Below are 24,091 nucleotides of genomic sequence, written 5' to 3'. Positions count from 1 at the left end.
TGGAAGAAAGGTTATTGCACAAACATGGCTTAGCCACAGCATGAGGGATGTTTCCAGAATGAGATTTTCACTCTGCAGCAGAGTATGCTTTCGGTAGAGCATTTGTCTATGAAAGGTAAAGGACCGTAGTTCAAATCTTGGTCTGGCATAAGGTTTTAATCTGCCTGGAAGTTTGTTATTGCATTGTTTATTATGTTTTTGATTCTTCATGATCTTCTTCTTCCTCTTCCTCTTCTTCCTGAAACATTTCTGCTTATAAACATATTCCAACTTCTGTAACCTATCACCTATATAGCACGTATCGTGTATTATTTTTTTAAACAATGGAAAATCCAGGGCAGAATAAGCTTTGTTTTACAGTCGTTTTGTTGTGTCTATCTGCAACTTTTCATAATATTGTCATACATTATTTTTATGTATCTTCTATAAGACTGCTGATAATGAGCATGTGCCAGATACCAGTCCATTAAATTAAAAAATATAAAAAGCAAGCAGCCTTGTCTTTATAAACAAATAAGAGTTGTTTGTGAACCATTTGAAAGTTGCAAGACACATTGAGTACAAAACATTTGTAAATCTGGCACTCAAGAAAAAATAGGTCTCTGAATACTAAATTATATGTCATCATCATCATCATCATCATCATCATCATTTAAGACTGATTATGCCTTTCAGCATTCAGTCAACTGGGAACTAATTACATGTGGGGTCCCACAAGGTTCCATTTTGGGGCCCTCACTTTTTCTTGTGTATATCAATGACCTTTCATCAGTAACATTACCAGATGCCAAGTTTGTTTTGTTTGCTGATGATACAAACATTGCAATAAATAGCAAATCAAGTGTAGTCTTAGAAAGATCAGCCAATAAAATATTTGTAGACATTAATCACTGGTTCCTAGCCAATTCTTTGTCACTAAACTTTGAAAAAACACACTACATGCAGTTCAGAACTTGTAAGGGGTGTCCCAAGAGTATATGTCTAACATATGATGACAAGAAGATAGAAGAAGTGGACGGTGTTAAATTCTTGGGATTACAGCTTGATAATAAATTCAACTGGGAGGAGCACACCACAGAACTGCTGAAGCGTCTTAACAAATCTCTGTTTGCAATGCGAATTTTGTCAGACATAGGGGATATAAAAATGAAAAAGCTGGCATACTATGCTTACTTTCATTCCATAATGTCATATGGGATTATTTTCTGGGGTAATTCATCAAGCCAAGCTAAAGTTTTCCGGGCACAAAAACGTGCAGTAAGAATTATATGTGGTGTGAACTCAAGAACATCCTGCAGAAGCCTGTTTAGGGAACTAGGGATCCTAACTACAGCTTCCCAATATATTTATTCCTTAATGAAATTTGTCATTAAAAATATATCACTTTTTCAAACCAACAGCTCAATTCATGGAATCAATACTAGAAATAAGAATAATCTTCACAAGGATTTAAAGTCACTTAGTCTTGTACAAAAAGGTGTGCATTATTCAGGAACACACATTTTCAATAACTTGCCAGCAGCCATAAAAAGCTTAACAACCAATGAAATTCAGTTTAAGAGAAGCCTAAAGGATTTATTGGTGGCCAACTCCTTCTACTCCATTGATGAATTTCTGAGGAAAACCAACTGATTTGTATATAAGTACAACATAACTTCTGCACAATTTCAGTGCAGTAATGTGTTCACTGAAAATTTGTGTGTGTGTGTGTGTGTGTGTGTGTGTGTGTGTGTGTGTGTGTAAGTATAATCTAACTTCTGCACCATTTCAGTGCAGTAATGTGTTCATTGTAAATAAGTATTACAGTAGTTGTATTACATGTTTCTTACCTTATAAATAAATATAAAACTTTTTTATTTTAAATTCAGTGCAATAGTATTTGTAAAATGACTCTTAGTGTTCATTAAAAAATGACGATCATTCCACTTGGGACCTGTGGAATGGTACATTAGCTTATTTGTTTTAGTTTAAATATTTGTCATGTATTGTTGTTTTTCTGACATGTTCCACATCCTGGAGGACCTCCTCACTACGGATCAATTGGAATGAAAGTAAATCTAATCTAATCTAATCTAGTCTGGAACATAGCCCCCCTTATAAAATTCCTCCATGATCCCCTATTCAGTGCTAACATTTGTGCCTCTTCTGATGTTAAACCTATTACTTCAAAATCATTCTTAACCGAATCCAGGTACCTTCTCCTTGGTCTGCCCCGACTCCTCCTACCCTCTACTGCTGAACCCATGAGTCTCTTGGGTAACCTTGCTTCTCCCATGCGTGTAACATGACCCCACCATCTAAGCCTGTTCGCCCTGACTGCTACATATATAGAGTTCATTCCCAGTTTTTCTTTGATTTCCTCATTGTTTCTAAACAAGATACGCAGCACATACCATCGACATTTGCACTGTTGTGCATATAATTTCAGTGCAACACAGATACAATGATAAGTGGGAGGGAAGGGGAGGGAAATATGCAAAATGCTATCTAGCAAGCCACCAATGATAGCGTGTTCCTTGCACGAAAATATCCCTCAACAACCTCCAGAATTTTGTTGGTATTATTAGATTTCATCACGTACAGTGTAAGACATAGTTTTTCATCAAAATATATTCAAGAGAAAGAGTTGTACAAATTGAGCAGTAACTAATGCATTAGCCCACCTCTGGCCCTCACGTAAGCAGTTATTCAAATTGGCACCAATTAATGGATTTGTTGGGTGACCTCCTGAGGAATATCACACAAAATTATGTCCAACTGGTGTGTTAAATCTTCAAAATCCCGAGTTGTTTGCAGAGCCATGCCCTTAATTATCCCAAACTTCTGAGATGGGGAGAGATCCGGAGTCCTCGCTGGCAAAGGTAGGATTTGGCAAGCACGAAGACAACCTGTAGAAACTCTCCCGGTGTGCGTGCGGACATTATATTGCTGAAATGTAAGCCCAGGATGGGTTGCCACGAAGGGCAACAAACCGGGGTGCCGCGGATGACTACCAAAGGGATTCTGCTATGAACTCAAATGGCACCCAAGAGCATCGCTCCTGGTTGTAAGGCCGTATGGCGAGCGACATTTGGGTTGGCATCTCACCGCTGCCCTGGGCGTCTCCAGACATGCGTTCCTTGGTCATCAGGGCTCAGTACGAAGCGGGACTCATCACTAAGGACAATTCTGCTCCACTCAATGAGTTTCCAGGCCGTATTTGTCCGATACCACTACAAACGGGGTTGTTGGTGTACAGAGGTCAATAGTAGTTGGCGCAACGGTCGCCGTGAGCTCATTCCCCTTTCTGTGAGCCATCTAATAATGGTCCTAAACCGTGAATTTACTTTGAAAACTTTTCTTAAGAATTTACTTCATTTACTGGCGATTCACCAAGAACATTAATGCATTTAATCACACTATGTGGGCGTGTAAGTAGTTGCCAGGGAGTAACTGATGAAATCAAAATGAAATTGCTTTTATAAGTGGGAATTTTATTCCTACAAGCTCTTTTTTCTTTTTTTTTAAGAAACATATTTAAAATTATAAGCAGAAAAGCACCCTCACCCTCTACATATCAAGTTACAATTTATTCAGAGGCAGAAAGAAACAAATTTTTGAGTGTATGAGCTTTCGGGCTGAGAACCTTGCCGCCCCCTTTTGACACGGCCGTAGTCACGACCGCTCAGAACCACCTCTGAAAGACTATCACAGGTGCAAATCTGCAACATACCAGATTAGCTTAAAGTAAAGGGATGGAAATGGTACAAAACACTAAATTTAAAAGATTAACTTGCCACCGTAGGTGCAACTTGATTTTAACCTCTAAGAAAAGTCTTACGGTGGAAGGGTGGCAACTTTATACACTAAAATGACCATTTAAGTAAAAGCCCATGAAATGCAATCTTACATAAAATTATACAATGTTGGCCAAACATGCTCTACAGTACACATATACTGCCTCTCAAGATGATAGGCAAGATAAAAACACTCTGTAGCTGCTTCAAATTCTGCGGAGAAGGCAAGTCGTGTATGGCACGGAGGTGCTCTGGACTCGGATGTATGCCTTGGGCATTGATTACATGTCCCAAATATGGTAAGTCACGAGCAAAAAACACACATTTGTCCTTCCGTAAGCGAAGACCATGTTGTCGCAAGACCTGAAATAATGTTCGGAGGTTGGCTAAATGTTCTTCTTCTGTCTTTCCGGAGATCACAATATCATCCAGATAGTTTGCTGCAGTAGGGACCGACGCACAAACAGTTTGCAGATATTGCTGAAACAATGCAGGGGCGGATGCGCACCCGAATGGCAGTCTTTTGAATCGATACAAACCAAGATGCGTGTTAACCACCAATACGCGCTGGGATTCGTCGTCCACCGGTATTTGCAAGTACGCATCTGCTAGGTCCAACTTAGAAAAATATTTACCCGGGCACAGTTTGTCAAAAAGATCTTCCGGGCGGGGTAAAGGAAAAGTTGCAATCACTAGTTGTGGATTCACTGTTGCCTTGAAGTCCACACAAAGTCTCAATTTTCCGGAAGGTTTTGGCAAAATTACTAAGGGTGAGGCCCAGAGAGAAGCCTGCACACGTTCAATTACACCTTGTGATTCTAAATCGTGTAATGTTCTTGCGACCTCATCACGCAATGCGTGGGGAACATTGCGCGCTCGGAAAAATTTCGGTTGCGCGTTGACTTTCAGTTCCAAATGTGCTTCATAGTTCTTAGCGCAACCAAGGCCCGGTGCAAAAATGTCTGCAAATTCGTCACATAGATGAGAAACATTGGCTGAAGGCACAGTCAGGTTCACTGATAGGACCTGATTAACTATAGACAAGTTAAACAACTGAAATAAATCGAAACCAAACAAGTTCACTGCAGAAGAAGATCGAAGGACGTAAAATGACACAAGTTTTGTTTTTCCCTTGTATGTTGCAAGAAGGCTGCACTGTCCTAACACAGGGATCTTGTGACCTGAATATGTAGTTAGCGTAACATTTGCGGCACGCAACGGAGGAGTGCCCAGTTGTTTGTACGTGTCTTTATTGAGCAATGAAACTGCAGCGCCGGTATCGAGCTGGAATGGGATCACGTTGCCATGAATGTCCAAGTCCACAAAAAGTTTATTGTCCTGTTGACGACAAGAGCGACTGTTTCGTGCAATTTGAACAGACACTGGTACAGAATCACTCGCAACTTGACGTGATTTCCGTCGATGTCGACGCACACATTTTGTGGGACGAACACAGTCACTGTTAGAGAAAGCGGCACTGGGCGGAGTGGAATTAACGACATGAATTTCCATGGGCGAAGGTTCACGAGCCTGAGCATTCTTGGTGCGATTCCGGCGCGAAGCAAAGGGCCGGGAATGGTGTTTTGTGTCCGATCTGAGCTTTTTCTGGCAAACACTCTGAACATGTCCTTTTTTATTACAGAAAAAGCAAATAGCGTGGCGTGACGGGCAATTCTCACACTGCCGCTCGCCCGGCGGGCCGGTTAATATGACACACAGCTGGCGAAGTTTCAAACGATTCCTGAGCAAAGTCAAGTGTGTCTTGCCTATCCAATATGTCTATCACTTGTTGAAGGGAGGGATTGACTAGTTTCAAAATTTGCTCCCGTATACGAACATCAGAAACGTTCTGTGCAATTGCAGCACGCACCATAGTATCTGAATAAGGGAGTCCACATTCACACTCAAAAGCACAATCCCTTGTAAGGCCTTGCAAAGTTGCAACCCACTCCCGATTAGTTTGACTGGCAGTACGTTTCGTACGAAAGAACGTATACCGTTTTGCAACTACATTAACTGATTCCTTGAAATAGGCATCTAAAGCAGACAAAATTTCTTCGTAGGATAGAGTTGCTACGTCGCGTCGGGGAAATAATTTCACTATCTCACAGTACGTTTGCACCCCTACACACGCCAATAAATGAGGCTGCCGCTCGTTACCTTGAATTCTGTAGGCGGCGAGATGAAATCCAAATTGGCATGACCACTCCGTCCAGGTTTCCATCGCCGCATCATACGGTCGAAAAGGTGGTGCAACTGCTTGTGTTGGCTGCAGTAGCGGTGGAGCGGCGGCTGCCGCATCGTTCTGCATTGCACGTTGACCCTGGACGAGCTGTCCAAGGGCACCCAATAACGCCTGCGTCTGCTGATTCTGCAAGCGATAAAATTCGGACAGTACCTCTGGAGATTGTGGCGAAGCCATGACACAAGTAAATTAGAGCAATACGACCGTTAAATCGTCGTCGCCAAAAATGTTGTGGACTGGCAAGACAGCCAATCCACAGTGACGGGTAACCGAAAGGCACGCGCTTATACTCACGCAGGCTGGCGTGAGGTCTGAAACAGGATACGTAATGAATGCTATAAAGAAAAGTACGTAGCTGCTGGAATACTGAACTTTAATCCACAATTGGTGAACATTGGTCTTGTTACTGTACATGCTTCAGTAGATACATAGCAAAGGATAAATGGCGCCTTGCTAGGTCGTAGCAATTGACTAAGCTGAAGGCTATGCTAACTATCGTCTCGGCAAATGAGAGCGTAATTCTCAGTGAACCTTTCCTAGCAACGTCGGCTGTACAACTGGGGTGAGTGCCAGTACGTCTCTCTAGACCTGCCGTGTGGTGGCACTCGGTCTGCAATTACTGACAGTGGCGACACGCGGGTCCGTCGTATACTAATGGACCGCGGCCGATTTAAAAGCTACCACCTAGCAAGTGTGGTGTCTGGCGGTGACACCACACTGTTAATCGCGTTTTTTTTACTGGTTCGTCCAATATCCAGTTTCCAGAACCACTCGCCGTTGAGCGACGTTCAGCACGTGGATGGAAAACCTTTTCGAGAGCGAAAAGCTTTTTTCCAATCGCTGTACAGCTTTGTAACTCCATATATTGTCTCAAGTATTTAATTTTGACCAAGGATTACTGTACGACATATGTAAAATAATCCGTTTTCTCAGAACTTTTGGAATGTCACTTGTTGTAATTAAGGTTAGTTTATGAGTGTTATGGGGTGTCTCATTGCTAAGAACGTGTTTTCTAATATGTTTTGTATGACGATATTAGTTGACGTTTAGATTGACTGCCATAAAGACCTTTGGTCTCTGCCGGCCGGTGTGGCCGTGCGGTTCTAAGCGCGTCAGTTTGGAACCGCGTGACCGCTACGGTCGCAGGTTCGAATCCTGCCTCGGGCATGGATGTGTGTGATGTCCTTAGGTTAGTTAGGTTTAAGTAGTTCTAAGTTCTAGGGGACTGATGACCTCAGTAGTTAAGTCCCATAGTGCTCAGACCCATTTGAACTTTGGTCTCTAGTAGTCTCTTGCGGTACCTATTGTGTGTAGTCAAACGACTGTACCCCACGGGGTTTTGGTGTTTAGAGGACCTGAAACACAGCTACGTTATGTTGGTTGTATTCGGCAGTGACCCACTTTTTTTACTGTCAAGTGTACGTTGTTTACATTTCTGTTCACTTGAAGTTGCCTTTGCATAAAGGTATAACACGGCGCGAAAGTAATTGAAAATGGCCCCAAAGTGTCAGATTCCTTATGAATCATGGGTAATGATAATCACTTTGCACCAAGAAGGCAATAATATCCTACAAATAGCAAAGAAACTGATGATTTCCATGAGCGGAGATGTCAAAACCATACACTGGCATCGAGAAACAGGCTCCTAACTCAGATCGTCCTCGCTCAGGAGCACCCAGGAAAATATCAGAACGCCAGGAAAAGTATTTGTTAGTGACCAGTAAACGTAACAGATTAAAAACTGTCCGTGAATTGGCTGCTGAACTAAACGCAACGCGGGATACACCGGTGAGTCAACAGTGAGACAATGCTTGGCAGACAACAGCCTCCGAGGTTGTGTAGCAACATGGAAACCACTGTTGCGTTCTGTTAACAAGAAGAAAATGCAACAGTGTGCTAAGACACACCAACATTGGACAGCGAAGGATCGGGAAAGAGTCTTATTCACTGATAAATCCAAGTTCGAAATATTTGGAAGTAAACGCCATGAATTTGTACGCCGTTTACCCCATAAACGCTTGAATCCTCAGTGCGTAATTCCAACTATAAAGCATGGAGGTGGTTCTGGGATGGTATGGGATCTTTGTAGGGAATAAAGTCGGAAAATAGATGGAAATATGAACCAAAAAGATTATCCTGCCATTCTCCAGCGACATGCTAAGACATCTGGTTTGCATCTGATTGGGAAAGGATTTGTCTTGCAGCAAGACAACGACCCGAAACATACGTCTCGCTTGTGTCAGAACTATGTGAAGTCTCTAGAGGTTCATAAAATATTGAAAAACATGGAATGGCGGCCCAAATCCCCTGATTGTAACCCAATCGAGCTTGTATGGGATTAATTGGACAGGAGGATCCGACAACGCGAAATCATGAGTGGGAGACAATTGTTGGAGGTCATGCAGCCATCTTATCTTGATCTGTCCCTTCACAATGCGAATATACTGACACAATCCTAATTTTCTTGCTAGACACTGTCAAATACATCCACATCAGTCGTTCGTTTACATACCTTATTGCAACTACGCTGGGTTCCATTTCTTTCCTGATGTAAATCCCTACACCCCATTGTGCTATTCCTGCTTTGACTCCTGACAGGTAGACCTTGTATTCTCCCACTTCCTCTTCTTTCTCACCCCTTACCCGAATGTCACTAACAACTAAAACGTCCAGCCCCATCGTACTTGCAGCCTCTGTTAGCTCTACCTTCTTCCCAGAGTAGCCCCCATTGATATTAATAGCTCCCCATCTCATTACCATTTGTTTGCCAAGTCGTATCGTAGGAGTCCCTGGTTATATGTAACACACCCAAAAAAAGGAAAACTACTACGGAACCAGTATTGTGATTATGATGACCATTATTGCTGCTTATGACAGAAATGGACAGGAGAAAGATTAGACATTGACATAGCAGGAAATAGAAACTCTGCTAGCTACCCCATGAAACCAGGAACAAATTGCAATTCAGAATTTCATTTCTGCAAAAGATCGTCAAATTTTAATAAATTTAATTTTAATGACAATGAAACAACTTTTTACAGAAAGGTTTAACTTAATATCACTGAACAAAAACCATCCCATAGTAGTACAGTAGAAATGATGGAATGTGTAAAAATTGCAGTGATGCAGCAAAACTTCCAAGAGTAGAGCAAAACAATGTTCTTACTGAAATATCCAAAAGAATCAAAAATCATTATAATAAACAATGCAATAACCATCAGCTGATCAGTCAAACCAAAGACATAAATGCTATTAATGACAAAATAAAAATTAACAGTGTTATGCTTCTAAAAGCTGGCAAAGAAACTATCATACCAATGAACAAACAAAAATACATTAAGAAAACACTAGAAATTTTAGTAAGGACATGATAAAACACATTGACAAGATGCCCGACAGATTTCAGGCACTTCCGTAAAAAGCATTAAACATTACTGGCATCCAACTCAACAAAACTGATAACTGTATCTTTCAATGAATTGGTGAATTTTATCACACCTTATGTACACGGAAAAAATACTGTTCATATACTCATTGAATTTCACTTTTCACAGTGTTGGAAGTTATCTACAAATCTGAATAGAGTAAAATACTTTGTTGTAAAGGCTCAGTATGTAGTGCTGTTATGTATTTCCCCAATAAATAATTCAAGATTCTGAAGCAAATAAATAAGCAGTTGCAGTGCTATTTCCGTACATTTAAATACCTTTGTTGAATGTTTCTACAGTTACTTACTGAATAAGTATAAAATATCTAATGAAACTATTCCCCTGAATGCACTTCAACAGATGGTTCTTATCATATGTCTTTCTTGATGCAATCAGTTATTCATATGGCTTCACTGTGTCAGTTGTTTGCATGCCTGCAAATCACAAATTCTCAGCAATCACTACTGTGTATTTCACAATTGCACCCTAAAACTCTATACTGGAGAAACCAACATTGCAGTCATGGTTACGGTGGCAACTATAGTACCTATTTTTTCGCTCATCAGTGTGATAGTGCTGACATCTTCAAAAAGAAATGATACTAATTATCTTCATAATAATGGGGAAAAAATTTTGATCAAACTGTGACCCAATTCTGTTGACACAAAATATAAGTATGACAAAAGAAACATTTAATGATATGAATATAATAGAGGGAAACATTCCACGTGGGGAAAAATATATCTAAAAACAAAGATGATGAGACTTACCAAACAAAAGTGCTGGCAGGTCGATAGACACACAAACAAACACAAACATACACACAAAATTTAAGCTTTCGCAACAAACGGTTGCTTCATCAGGAAAGAGGGAAGGAGAGGGAAAGACGAAAGGATGTGGGTTTTAAGGGAGAGGGTAAGGAGTCATTTCAATCCCGGGAGCGGAAAGACTTACCTTAGGGGGAAAAAAGGACAGGTATACACTCGCGCGCACACACACACACACACACACACACACACACACACACACACACACACACACATCCATCCGCACATACACAGACACAAGCAGACATTTGTAAAGGGAAAAAAAACAAAAACAAAAACATTTATTATTATGAATTAAATAATGTATGGCCAGCCTGTCCAGATCATAAATTTAAAAATTTAAAAATGTATGGAAATAATTTCTTACTTAAAAAATAGTTATTCCACCATATGGATGTATATAAGGGTATCTGTCTTATTATGATTCAGTTTTGTGTCATTCACAGTAAATCCAAATCAGAGGTTAATCACTGTTTCTAGAGGTGGAATAATCATATGGCAAATCATTTTAACCAGATCATGTCAGTGGTATAAAGTGTATCGCAGTGCCCTTCTCAGGATGCACATATTGACTCATATTTCATATATTACTTAATGTAGGCCTGAATTATGATCCTTGAAGTTTCAACAGCCATGTAGAAGGTCAAAGTGCAGCAGGCATACTGGCTGTGAACATTGCAGTAAGTATGACACTTATCAGAAAATGATGGTGGCACAGCAAGGTAACACCAAGTTTTTTGAGACCTCCATCGCTTGTGGGTGAGAGTTCTTCGAATTCAAAAGGAATACCAAGTGGCAGGTTCCTGGTTGCTCTTCAACAATGTCTCAGCCCACAAAGTGAAGATTGTGTGTGAATTTTTGGCCAGCAAACAGATCGCAGTCCTGGATCACCCAATGTATTCGCTGGATATGCTCCTAGCCAACTTATGATCATTCCTCCAAATTGAAGTTGGCACTAAAAGGACGCCATTATGGTGCAGTCAAAGACATCCAAGAAAATCGCATTGCAGCTCCAATAAAGAACTACAGTGACTATTTCAGAACACTTTTGAAACGATTTCAGCTCTGTATTGGGGAACGTGATTCATGACTTTTATTTTACATAGCCACAGTCCTAATGGAACTGGGATACAATATGTACTACTTCTGTCTTTCTGGTTATTACTGGCAAAGAATCACAATGAAAATAAAAATTTAACGCCACTCTCATTTAACAACAGTCATCAGCTCTTTCTTAAACTTCTGCTAAAAGCCAAACTCCATCTTCACTTTATCTGCAATGCACAGAAAAAGATAAATAAATAAAATAAAATTGTAACAAATATTGTTTTCATGTAAATACAGCTCAGCAAGCTCTCTTGTGCAGCATGCAGCATAGTGATGTAAAATTACTGCACCATCACAACTCAGTGATAACTTGTCATTGTAGTGCAACTGCCACTGGTACTGCCAGCAGCAGCGAAGTAACCCTCATATAACATGAAATGTCCAATGAGATTGTCTAACTCTAAACCACTGCATACAAGTTTACACAAAGAATGAAGGATTCAGAATGACAGTGTGTTCATTTGTTTGAATTTCCTAATAACTGTTGTCAGAGGACATTGTACTTGTCCACTGTAGGCCAGTAATGCAAGGATCTCATACATTCGCGTCTGTGCTGGTACCTCTGCTCATGAAGTTACTGTGGTATCTATCCCATTTGGAGGACACTCATTGTCCCTTGGTGTGGCTCTCCACATGCATATAATATGACAAATTCACACAATATTTGTGCTTTCCTCTATCACAACTTGTTTTATAGTTTTCATTTACAAATATTTTCCATTGGTAAGAATATGTAGGGTTGGTAGCATTCCTCTGAAGTTGTATGTAACAGCACACTGTGTGCTCGTGGTCATGTATGTCAAATAATCTACATGTTTACCATTTTACAACATGGAACAGGCTGGACATTTGATCATGTACACAGCTGGTTGCTTGTATTTATCCAGTCTCTAACTACTTTTAAATAAAACCTTTTGTTATTATTATTAATGTGTATTTATTTAAATCACATGGCTATTTGTAGGACACTGTTCCAATCAAGGCAGTATTAATTCAAATCATGTGAATGGTTGTGTCTGTTTCTTGCCTGCTCCTTCCGTTTCATAATATCTAACAAGCAGCAAATATAAGCATGACTAGCACTTATATAAACATGGCCTACGCACAAGTACATCTTGTAGATTAAAGTAAATTAATGAAATAGGTGGCCACAAATAACAGTTACTTACCATCCGTAAATGACTTTGTACTTTATCACAAATAATAAACAACAAAAAATTGAAATTACAACCTTGGTAGAAAACAAGTGCCAAAAACATAAAATGTTGTAGTATTCCCTTCATTCAGAAACCTATACAAAATTACTAATGAATTACAAAATATGGCCTAAAATGAAATTGCAAAAAAAAAAAGTAAGTTTGTGCTTCCACTGGACATCACTACTGTAGATCACCAGACACGACTTCAAATTTGCCAAATTGCATCACACCGAGCAAGAACGTGCCATGACCGAGCAAGAACGTGCCATGTGTGAGGGAATCTTAGGTGGACTGCCATGGCTCACTGCAGCAGATTTTTTCACACTAGAAAGGTGCAGAGCTTTTGAACCTGCCGGAAATTCAACTGGACTGGCTGAGCCACCAAAGTCCATGTGTTTCCTTACACACAGCAAAATTTGGTTTGGCAGAGTACTATTTGGCTTGCTGGATTGTTCATGCACGGTGGCCTTAGACTATTTGGACTACTCTGATCCTCTAGACTTGACAGTTAAAGAAGAGATTATTATTATTATTATTATTATTATTATTATTATTATTATTATTATTATTATTATTACTACTACTACTGTTACTGTTACCATTAAGATCATTATTTTTCTGTTGTGTTAAATTTGGGTTCATAATTCACCTCAGGTCTCAAAATTCTGAGTGTCTTGTTTTGCTTCACACAGACAAACGCCACATATTGTATGGAGATATCGCAGTTTTCTTGAGTATTCCTTAAGTTGTTAACTGGATAAAATTGCTACTGTAGAGGTTTTATCTTTCCAATTCTTTACCTTTGCTAACTTCCTACTCTTCGTTGCTTTACTCTTGTTCATAACAGAAAGGCCTGGTATTCAAACTGACCACGCAGTGACTCTGCTTTGGCTGACCATCACTCATTTCTGGACATCTGATTGCGTGTTGTTAAACATTTTAGGACTGAGCTTGAATGGCTTCCTAGTTCCATTTTCCTCCTTATTTTAATACTTTGAGGTCTGCCTGCTAAATTGGAGAGAGATCTTGTGATAATTTACTTTATTTCAAGTATCATCACTGAACACTCTTCTATAATATTCACATCAAACTTTCTTGACTTTACAATAACTTCGATATGCGATGGTCAGCTAGTTTGTCTTGGGATGGATCATTGAGCTTGAGAAGTGGAAAAATCCTCAGTAACATTTACTTTTTCATTGCATTCTTTCCTCTTTATGCAACAGTGGTTTCTGCTTGGTTCATAATGTGTTTGCCTATATGGTACTTTCCACTTCTCCAATTGTAAGCCTTGCTGTTGTTTCCATTATTCACATTTGTGTGTTATTAGTCTCTGTTTCTGCTTCCTTGGCTATCAGGTTGATTTTAATCCCCAAGTGATCTTTATTGCTGACTTACTTCTGAGTTTTCACATTATGTTCTAAACCACAGAAAAATGAATAAAATGTGCATTACAAGGGTCATTTGAAAAGTCCGTGCAAAGTCCGAGAGATGGCACCACTGGCTTGCATCGAGGTCATGTTTAATTAGTAGTATCTTTGAAAGGAATACACACCAAGTTTCAGCCATATTGGTCAATTTCTTTGTGTTTGGCATTCGTGTGAATCAAGGAAGGCGAGTGATTCTCAAAAAATGGACGAAAAAGAATTTTGTGTGATGATTAAACATTACTTTATGAAAGGCAAAATGCCTCAGGAGACTAAAGAGAAGCTTGGTAAACATCACGGTGACTCTGCACCTTCGATTAGAACAGTTTATAAGTGATTTCAAAATTTTCAGAGTGGCCATATGGGCACATGTGATGCTGAACGTTCTGGATGCCATGTGGAGATTACGACTTTAGAAATCATTGATAAAATCCATGACATGGTGATGGATGACAGAAGAGTTAAGGTGTGTGGGATTGCTAGTGCTGTGGGCATGTCGAATGAATGGGTACATAATATTTTGCATAAACATTTGGACATGAGAAAGCTATCCACAAGAAGGGTTCCGCAATTGCTCATGCTTGACCAAAAATGGAACCATGTGAAGTGTTGCAAGCATGGTTTGGAGCTGTTCAGGAAGAATCTGTAGGACTTTAAGCATTGTTTCGTCACTGTGGGTGAAACATGAATACATTACTATACTCCTGAGACCAAACAAAATCTAAACAATGGGTTACCAAGGGAGAATCTGCACAAAAAAAGGCGAAGACCATTCCTTCAGCCAGAAAGGTTATGGCAACTTTCTTTTGGGATTCGCAGGAGATAATCCTCATCGACTATCTGGAAAAGGTATAACTATTGCAGGTGCATATTATTCATTGTTATTGGACAGTTTGAAACCGAGCTGCAAGAAAAACCCCGGAGATTGGACCACAAGAAAGTCCTTTTCCATCACGACAATGCACCAACACACACCTCAGCAGTTGTGGTCACAAAATTAATGGAAATAGGATTCCAACTCATTTCACATCCCCCGTATTTTCCAGACTTGGCTCCCTCAGACTACTACTTGTTCCCCAATTTGAAGCAATGGCTGGCGGGACAAAGGTTTTATTCAAACGAGGAAGCGATTGCAGAAACTAATAGCTATTTTGCAGTCTTGGACAATTCCTATTATTTGGAAGGGATCAACAAATTAGAACAGCATTGGACGAAGTGTATAAGTCTGAAAGGAGACAATGTCAAAAAATAAGAAAGGTTTACCCCAAACACATAAGTAGTTTTTATTTTTGCACAGACTTTTCAAACGCTTCTCGTACATCCACACGCCCAGCAGTATAAGGCAGAATATAAGCAATACATTCATTTAGCTACATGAATGCAGTGCTCCCAGGTGACATAGTCATTATTAGATATGTAAGATACGCAATTACTATTGTGATACTGTAGCACTGTTTACAACTGACCATTCACTAGCATAGGAAGCGATGCATAATCCATGTCCTGCTCTCCCTCCCCTCCTCTCTCCTGCTCTCCCTCCCCTCCTCTCTCCTGCTCTCCCTCCCCTCCTCTCTCCTGCTCTCCCTCCCCTCCTCTCTCCTGCTCTCCATCCCCTCCTCTCTCCTGCTCTCCATCCCCTCCTCTCTCCTGCTCTTCCTCCCCTCCTCTCTCCTGCTCTTCCTCCCCTCCTCTCTCCTGCTCTCCCTCCCCTCCTCTCTCCTGCTCTCCCTCCCCTCCTCTCCCCTCCCCTGCTCTCTCTCTCTCTCTCTCTCTCTCTCTCTCTCTCTCTCTCTCTCTCTCTGGTACATCACTGTGAATGAGGCGGACTGTACTCAAACGTTCTCCACAGATAAAAATGTGGCAGTCATGCCTTAAAACCCATTATGCAATGTTACTAGGGCATTTAATGTTTTGAACAACAAGATGTTTTTCTTAAGTCACTACCTTTTAATATACAAGCAGTTCACTGAAATTAAAATTCTGTAAATTTTTCCAGGTTCACAGTTGATCGTCAAATATTTGTTGTTGGATTTGGTCTTTATGGCTCAATTCGTAATCCAACAGAATACAGTGTTAATATACAGATAATACATACTGGTTCTGGTGATCTTCTGGGCACTAATACTACCAGTTTTAGTTCAGATGGATCCAGTTCAACTTTCAGAGTAATGTTCAAAGAACCTATTGAAATACTTCCCAATACAAGTTACATTGCATCAGTCACATTGAAGGTATGTATGTCAAAAATATTGAAATAAAATGCAGAAACATTTTTATTTTATATAAATTGTATGTGTTTTGGGGTGGGAGTTCTATCTTAAGACAAATATATTTCATTTACAGATTGCTTTAAAAATAACAATGTCATAATCCTAAAACCAGTGGCCCAAGTAGTCTCTGTATGTGAGGGAAGACCCAAAAATAATGAGAACTGTGTAAAAGAAATTATGTATTGATGGAACATTTTTAAAACTTAAAACACCAAAATATTGTCCATAAGACATAATACACTTATCCTAGCGTTTTTAACATTAGTGGAAGTTATACTATTTAGTGCCTCCATCAGCATTTGAGAATGCATCTTCATTGGGTTTATTTTTATTCTTCTTAATAAAGGAAGTCACTGGGGGCCATGTAAGGTGAGGATGGTGGGGGAGCAGCCATTTTCAGTTGGGTTTTGGCCGAAAGGTGCTGTGTGAACACAGTAGTGTTGTGATGCAAAAGCCAATTAGCTGTGGTGCTCTGTGGAATGAATTGCTTGCTTAGTCCTTGCCATTCCCTCTGAAACGTAGGGCCTGGTACGATTTCTAGCAAGTCTCTTCACTTCACTCCAGGTTTTTCCCATCCTCTGCAGCTTCTCTCTCGATCGTCCTTTTCCATGTCTGTTTGTCATGACCACATTTTCTAACTCCTTGAGGGTTCCAATCCAAAGCCATCCTCACTTGTTTCAGCTTGCTACTCTCCCTCAAGGTTTGTATATTCCAAAAGCCAATTTTCGTTTTCCTTTTCATGCCAAAGGTCATTACCAGTTTATCCATCCGGTTTTGTATTCGCATCTCAGTTTCAGTTATCAGGTTATTTAAGAAGGGCGGATGATTGGCCCACCACTTCCGATTGCCTTGGTGGGGCTGCCACATTATCGCCGAGGCATTGACAGTTTGCCAGATGTTCGGCATATGGGCTTGGCATTTTCTCCGCACCCCTATACATGGTTTAACCGCTATCATTGGTTATGTGGGGGGGAAATGGGAAGGAAAAGAAAAAGGATGGGCTAGGGATGGGAAAAGGATAGGAGACAGGTTTTCAATTCGTCGTTGAGGGGGACACTTGGTCTGGCTCCTCCCCTTCAGTCTGTCCGGCATGGGTGACCCTGCTGGTAGATACGCTACCGCCAGCATAACCCTCTGGATCCAGAGCACGCAAACCTCCTCACCCGCACGGACAGTGCTACGTTAAGGCAGTGTCCCCTGAGGAGGTGGAATGAATTAATGGTGGACCTTTCCCTTTGATGTTGAAAAAAACAAACCAACATTGTCTTCACAAAGGATCTCACCTGCTTTGCTTTCTTGGTGATGAATCCGCCCACTGGCTGGATTGTTGCTTAGTTTGTGGGTTCTATCCATAACACCACGATTTGTCACCAGTGATAACTTTTGCATCAAACATCATATCAGTTTCTGTCTGTGGTTTTGTGGTTTCAGTTCTCAGCACATGCATGAATGATTGGCTCTCTGAGCATAAGAAAGAGTACACAGAACAAAGCTTGCTGCAACATGTTTTATCTTCAGACCTTCAGTCAGAATTCACTGGCATGGGCTGTAAGATATCCCAGTCATTTCCACCAATCAATTGTTCTACGATGATCAAGCATGATTTTTTCAAAGTTTCTGTCTGTTCTGGAAGTCGAGGGACGTTTCAGTCTTGATTCATCTTCAATTACCTGACTCCAAGATTCCTCCCCAAAACTGTCCAAAGCATTACAGTAGTTTCTGCTGTTTACTTCCCTAACTGGAAACAGAACCCAATGTTGGCATGTCAGTATGTGAAAAATTATTGAACACTTTGGAACAGCTTTTGCAGAAACAGTCACACTGACCACAATACTATTTGCAGACAAATGCTGCTCTGGCAAGTGATACAAAAATTGTGTGCTGCAGGAGACTTCAGAGCTAGTGTTCTACCAACTGGCAGAGAGAAATTCTCATTACTTTTGGGTTCCTCTTCATATATGAATTAACAGCTAATATTTGACAAATTATTTATTGCATATCGCACTTTGACACATTCGACAGCTTGTTGATTTAATTGTGTACGTTATGCATTGCTCTTCTGAACATAAACAAACAGCTGCGACTTTTGAGGTGTCGAAGTGTTTAAATCACTCAGTATGGTCAATACTTTTCCATGCTTCTCTAAGTGAATGGGGGGTCTGTTTCATCTCTTCCACCCTTAAATTATCATGTACTGAAGTGTATCTCAATGAAGTTTCAGTTTTGTTGTCATGTTTTACAATTTTCTTTGGTGAAATTTCTCAGATTATTTTTGAGTCAGAAATGCCAGCAGTTCAATTTTTTCCCTCACTTCCATAGTTGAGAACTGAAGAGTTGAACAAGACATGTAATGTCAGAATGAAGCCTCAGAAAGAACTGAGCAATAGAGCTCTTCTGTATTTTGAAATCCCACCTTTTGGGTTGCGGGCTATAATGGACACACTGCAATTCCCTACCTTCTGCTAGAGGTGGCTAAATGGAGTCTTATACCTAGTCAACCTTTTACACTGACAACTCTACTATTATTAGGACACCCCTCAATCTTAGCTCATTTCACAACCTTTTGGGCTTAATTACTTTTGGTCCCCTTGTAGGGTGTGACCTCACCTTTTCTAAATTTCACAGAACTGTGGGAGGTAGAAATTATTTTTGCATCAGAAATCCAGCATGGTAGCCAATGTTTTTTTGTGGGGGTGGGGTGTCATCAAATACCATCACAGCTGTAATCCCGTAGGCTCACATTGCTGACAACCAAGCTGTAACCTGCTATATGCTGAGGAGTAGGTGTTGCCCAGTCTGGGGCACCAAGACTCTATGCAACGGCTTTGTCATGGTGGTGTGATGCACACGGGGAGAACACCAAGATGGAGTGAGTGGCATCAGGAAGGGTGAGCTGCAATGAAACATATCAAACTCATTGTACTGGTGGCCATGCCAAGAAGGCCGTCTCTTGCGCACAGTAAACAGGATTCACACAGTTCTTGGTGTGCTCCAGAACTGAATGAGAATGCTTCATGACAATGAACCCACTGTTTTTCATTGAAAATATTGAGGATAGGTTCAGAGAAGTTCCTGCAATACAGAAAATGCGAAATATATCTCTTTGAATCAAAACTTTGACTGTGATCCAATCACAGGCACTTCTGACATGTGACAATTTTGTCTATACACCAGTTATCATCTATCCTCATAACAAACTCAACAGAGTTAGAGGTGTCATCTTCCATTGGGACCTAACACAAGAGATGAAGAACTTCACACTAACTAAGTGGTGTGGTACTGGCATTCAGAGAGGACCTAAGGATAATATGGTGGACACTGGAACTTCTATCCTAGCCTTTGATGGAAATGTTTTATTTGAATAATTGAAGGCCATGGTTTATAGATGTGATCTCAGATCCTGTTTTCTTCCTCCTACAAGTTGAGTCAGGTGCCAGGGATTTGGATACATGTTCCCTCACTGTACTAATGAGATTACTTGCTGGACATGTAGATGGGGAAAACACAAGGGCAGACCTTGCAAACAACATCCTACAAGTGTGAATTGCCCACATCATCATCCCCTTATCACCAAAATGTTCAGTTTACAAGAGGGAGAAAAAATCCAGGAATATAAAAAATTGATCACCTGTGTTATCTAGATGCTAAGAAAAAGAAAAAGTTTGAACAGCTCCACAGCTCCAACATGACTTTTTGCCTCACAGGCTTATGTCAAAATCTACACCTGGCATGATTACAAGGTCTCAGATAGCAACTCCTAGCCCCAGACACATGTTGATGCCAGTTTTTCAGTTAGGGTAGGGGATATCAGTTTCCTTGCCCCCCCCCCCCCCCCCCCCCACCAACCCACAGCTGTAGTGCTAACACACCAACGGCACAGCTCAAAAAGCGGCAGCCCTCTCCAACATAACCAGGGGACGAGGACAACTACTACCGAAGTGCTCCCTCTTGGAATGAAACAGACCAGCGGCTGAAAGAGCAAAAGGCTGCATGTCATAGAAAAGAATAGTCCTCTCCTGTCTCAGAAGTCAAAGCAGGAAAATCTTTGCAGAAATCAAAAGCACAAGAAGGAAAAATAGAAACTTAAACTGAATTCTGCTGCTCCAGTCAATCCGGCCTCCATCCCCCTAAGGTTGAACATAGGAATACCATTGAGTGGAGCATGAGTCATCGGCACATTGTCATTCCTGTTTACCCTTTACTGCTTTCTCAAATCCCAATCTGATGTTCCTTCAGTGGAATTGTGACAGTTACCATTGCCACCTGGCTGAACTTGGGCAGCTGTAGCCACTTACTCTGCAGTTGGTGTGTCACCAGCAGACACAGTTCACAGAAACCCAACACCCAACTTAAAAAATTACAAATCCTACAGGAAAAATTGCATTAACATCAGGAGGGTATATGGAGGAGTCTGCACACTCATAACACTGTCGTTTTCAGTGAACAGGTGTCACTGAACACTGCATTAGAAGTTGTAAACACTGTGTTAGAAGTTGTGGCTATTCATGTCCTCAAGTCACTTAGGGTAACTGTATGTAATATTCATCTACAACCAGATAGGTCTGTCCATGTCAGGAGCTAGTAGAGCAGAGATGCCTCCACCCTTCCTTCTACTGGCTACTGGTACTAGTGGACTTCAGTGTCCACAATCCTGTGTGTGGCAGCAAAAATGCATGCAGTAGGTGCAATATAATAGAGCTATTAATTTCAGAAGTGGATGTCTGCCTACATAACACTAGAGCTGCAACACATTGCAGTACAGCATGGAACATATTCAGCCATAGAAATCACAGTCTGCAGCTGAGCATCTTCCCCTTAATCCAGTGGGATGTCCATTATGACCTCTGTGATGGCGAGCAGTTTCCTATCACTTTTTTTTTCTCAAATAACTTATCAGTGGAATATGCATGATGTTAGTCACTTCAGAAGCCAACTGGTTAGCTTTCACCTCCAAAGCAACTTTTGAAGCCAGTCAAGAGAAGGATATGGAAAGGGTGGTTCTAGATAGCATTGACAAATTATTTGTGCTGCAGAGGCAAAAATACCCATACTTCGGGCCCTCCCTGCCAGAAACCCATGCCACGGTGGTCTGAAGAAATGGCTCCAGCTATCCAGAGTGTCAAAAGGGACATCCTTAACACGAATGCCAGCTGTCTACTGAACATTTAATAGCATTCAAGAGACTTCAGCCTCAGGCAGGGATTTAATTAAAAAAAAAAAAAAAAAAAAAAAGAGAGAGAGAAAACAAGAGTGTTGGGAACATTATGTATCTTCTGTAAGAGGCTTCAACCCATCATCTCATGTATGGACCAAACTCTGCAACATTTGCAGCCACCAACCATTCACAATAGATGCAGGCATCTCCCTCAGTGGTGGTATCTGTACTGATCCCACAGGCACTCATGAATGTTTTGTGGTGCACTTTGCCAAGTTTTCCACATGCGGTAACTACCATCCTTATTTCCTGACCTGAAAATGCCTGGTGGGTTGAAACTACTTATCCTCATCCAAGGCTTTGAATCATAGAATGTTCCATTTAGTGAATGGGAATTCACAGTGTTTCATCAGCGTGTTGAGACACAGCTCTTGAACCCGATACAATCCACAACTAAATGCTTAAACATCTTGGCAATGGCAGCATAAAACACATAGATCACATTTGGCAGGAAGGGAATTTCCATCCAGATGATCGGAGGATATTATTATTTCTATTCTGAAACTGGAAAAAGACACTCAAAATTTTACTAATTATCAACCAAGCTCTCTAATGGATAGCCTGTGTAAATTATTTGAAAGAATAATCACTCAGCAATTGTTTGTGCCGGGAGGCTGGAGTGCATTTGCACAACGTCGAAATGGGTTTTGGGCACACCGGTCCATCACAGACCAAATGATAAGACTGGAATCAGCAGTGCGCGTTGCTTCCATACATCACCAATGCCTGATCACAGTGTTTGTATCTGGTGGGTGCTTAACCATTTCCTATTCCTCCAAATGTAAGAGTCAGGATAGGCTCAACCCTCAGAACCCAATATGTCATTTCGGTATTCTGTAAAATGAACTCACTGACACATTAGCTAAAGAAGCAAACACAGGAGACAAACTTGACTTTGGAGTACAGAGCACAGACCTAAGATTGCAATTGTGACATCAGACTTTGGAAACCTGAGATATGGGTCAGTAGGCTACCTTAACCCTCAACAAGCTGAGAGTTATCAAGGGGACCTACAAGGAAGGCAAACTTTACTCCAAGCTTCTCAGTCAATGTACTGTACCGACTACATATCGATCCACATGTTCCTTTAATGCCAAGTGAGTCACATCATTGGGAACTGACATTCATTGACTTTCCCATCTGGATCCACTTTCCAGAGTGAGCTGGGCACTAAATAGTTAACTGGTTATTTCTCAACAGATCATACAGAGTTGGTCGATAGTAAGACCTGAAGTGCAACTGGTGCATCTATACCAGAGTCCTACAGCCAGCTTTAGAAGCAGTGCAGCTGTTGATGAAAAAAGTCATCCCACAATCAGGGCCAGGGAACCAGCTTTGGAATGAGTCGAACATCACCAGTGTTCCAACTTAACAGACTATTAACACTTTGGAGACCAAGCCTGATCACACCTCTATCCACAATTTTGTGTTAAAAAGACCACACCTGAGTATAGGTCAAGCCATGACTTTCTCAATGTGCAAGCCATCTGTCACTCGAAAACTGGACTCATTTTGTAAGAGAACAATGTATCGTATCGCACTCTTTGACTGGTGCTGCCTTCTGTTGTCAGTTGCTAAAATTATTTTGAAAGAAACATTAGTCAATATTACAGCTGCTATTGTGAATTACAAAGCCAGCACAATCACATTGACATAATTTCATGCAAGTACTCATTAGGTTTCCCAGTTTGCTGTAATTCTGCTACACATATGTCGCTTAGTTGAGTGAGTGTGAAATTTTGGAAGCTCGAGAGGAAGAAATTGCTCAATAACTCGTACTTCTTTCTTGGGTGGGTAATTATACTTTCTGTGGCCATTATTTTAAAATTTGTGGTCTCTCAAAGAACTGAAATGAATATGAACAATAAAATTTGGAGCTTGGACATTTTTTAGTATTATTGCTCTTGAAGGTACATCAATTACTTATGTGCCAGTAACACTTTACATAATGTAAAGTGAAAGAGATGGGTTTTGCAATGGCATACATCACCTGTTGTCTGTGCTTCATATATTTTCATGGTGTAAGATCTGTCAGTTATCTGTTATAAAGGTTGCTGATGAATGGTCATCTTTAGAAATTGTTCTGGCTGTCTCAGCTACTCCGTCCCCCCACTGTATACGAACTTCCTTTTCTTCTGTTGTTGGGGGGTGGTGATGAAATGTTAGATAATGACTACTACTAAATAAACTCTGAACCTTCATTTGCACTTCTATGTATTTAAAGTCCTCAAATCTCACAATGACGGAGTCCAGTGATTGACACGCAGAATAGCACATTCTGACATACAGCATCTGACACTTAGGCTGTGAATATCAAAGTTCCTTATAACATAAAAGTGGTTCATTTGTTTTGGGTCCCCATTGACAATGTCAATGGCTCTCTTACTCAAAGCCATTGACAACACTGACAAATTGAAGTGCCAAAGCACATGTATAGAACTGTGCAATAAGTGAATGCCATGCGTCACACGGCTGCTTGCTGCTGCCCTTGTTACAGTGCACCTAGACGAGGGTGCATAGTATCTGCTTTTTTCTTGTACACTGTTTATCAAATATCCATGCTTGTGATCGTCTTTATCTGGTACAAATACCCATAG

The 24,091-nt window shown here is 40.7% G+C and overlaps 1 protein-coding gene across 3 annotated transcripts in view; it reads left to right on the top strand.

Annotated features, from left to right (window-relative positions):
• The window catches only part of LOC124804904 (BTB/POZ domain-containing protein 2-like), a 90,082-nt gene that overhangs the window by 58,792 nt on the left and 7,199 nt on the right, over window positions 1–24,091 (top strand). For all 3 annotated transcript variants that reach the window (XM_047265281.1, XM_047265279.1, XM_047265280.1), the window contains exon 6: window positions 16,006–16,240. In XM_047265281.1, the coding sequence (XP_047121237.1) occupies window positions 16,006–16,240 (235 nt within the window). The remainder of the gene's footprint in view (window positions 1–16,005; window positions 16,241–24,091) is intronic.

Source organism: Schistocerca piceifrons, chromosome 7 (genome assembly GCF_021461385.2).
Source record: "Schistocerca piceifrons isolate TAMUIC-IGC-003096 chromosome 7, iqSchPice1.1, whole genome shotgun sequence".
Classification (NCBI taxonomy): Eukaryota; Metazoa; Arthropoda; class Insecta; order Orthoptera; family Acrididae; genus Schistocerca; species Schistocerca piceifrons.
The sequence above is the reverse complement of the archived record's forward strand: the minus strand, read 5'-3'. Positions and strand labels throughout refer to the sequence as shown.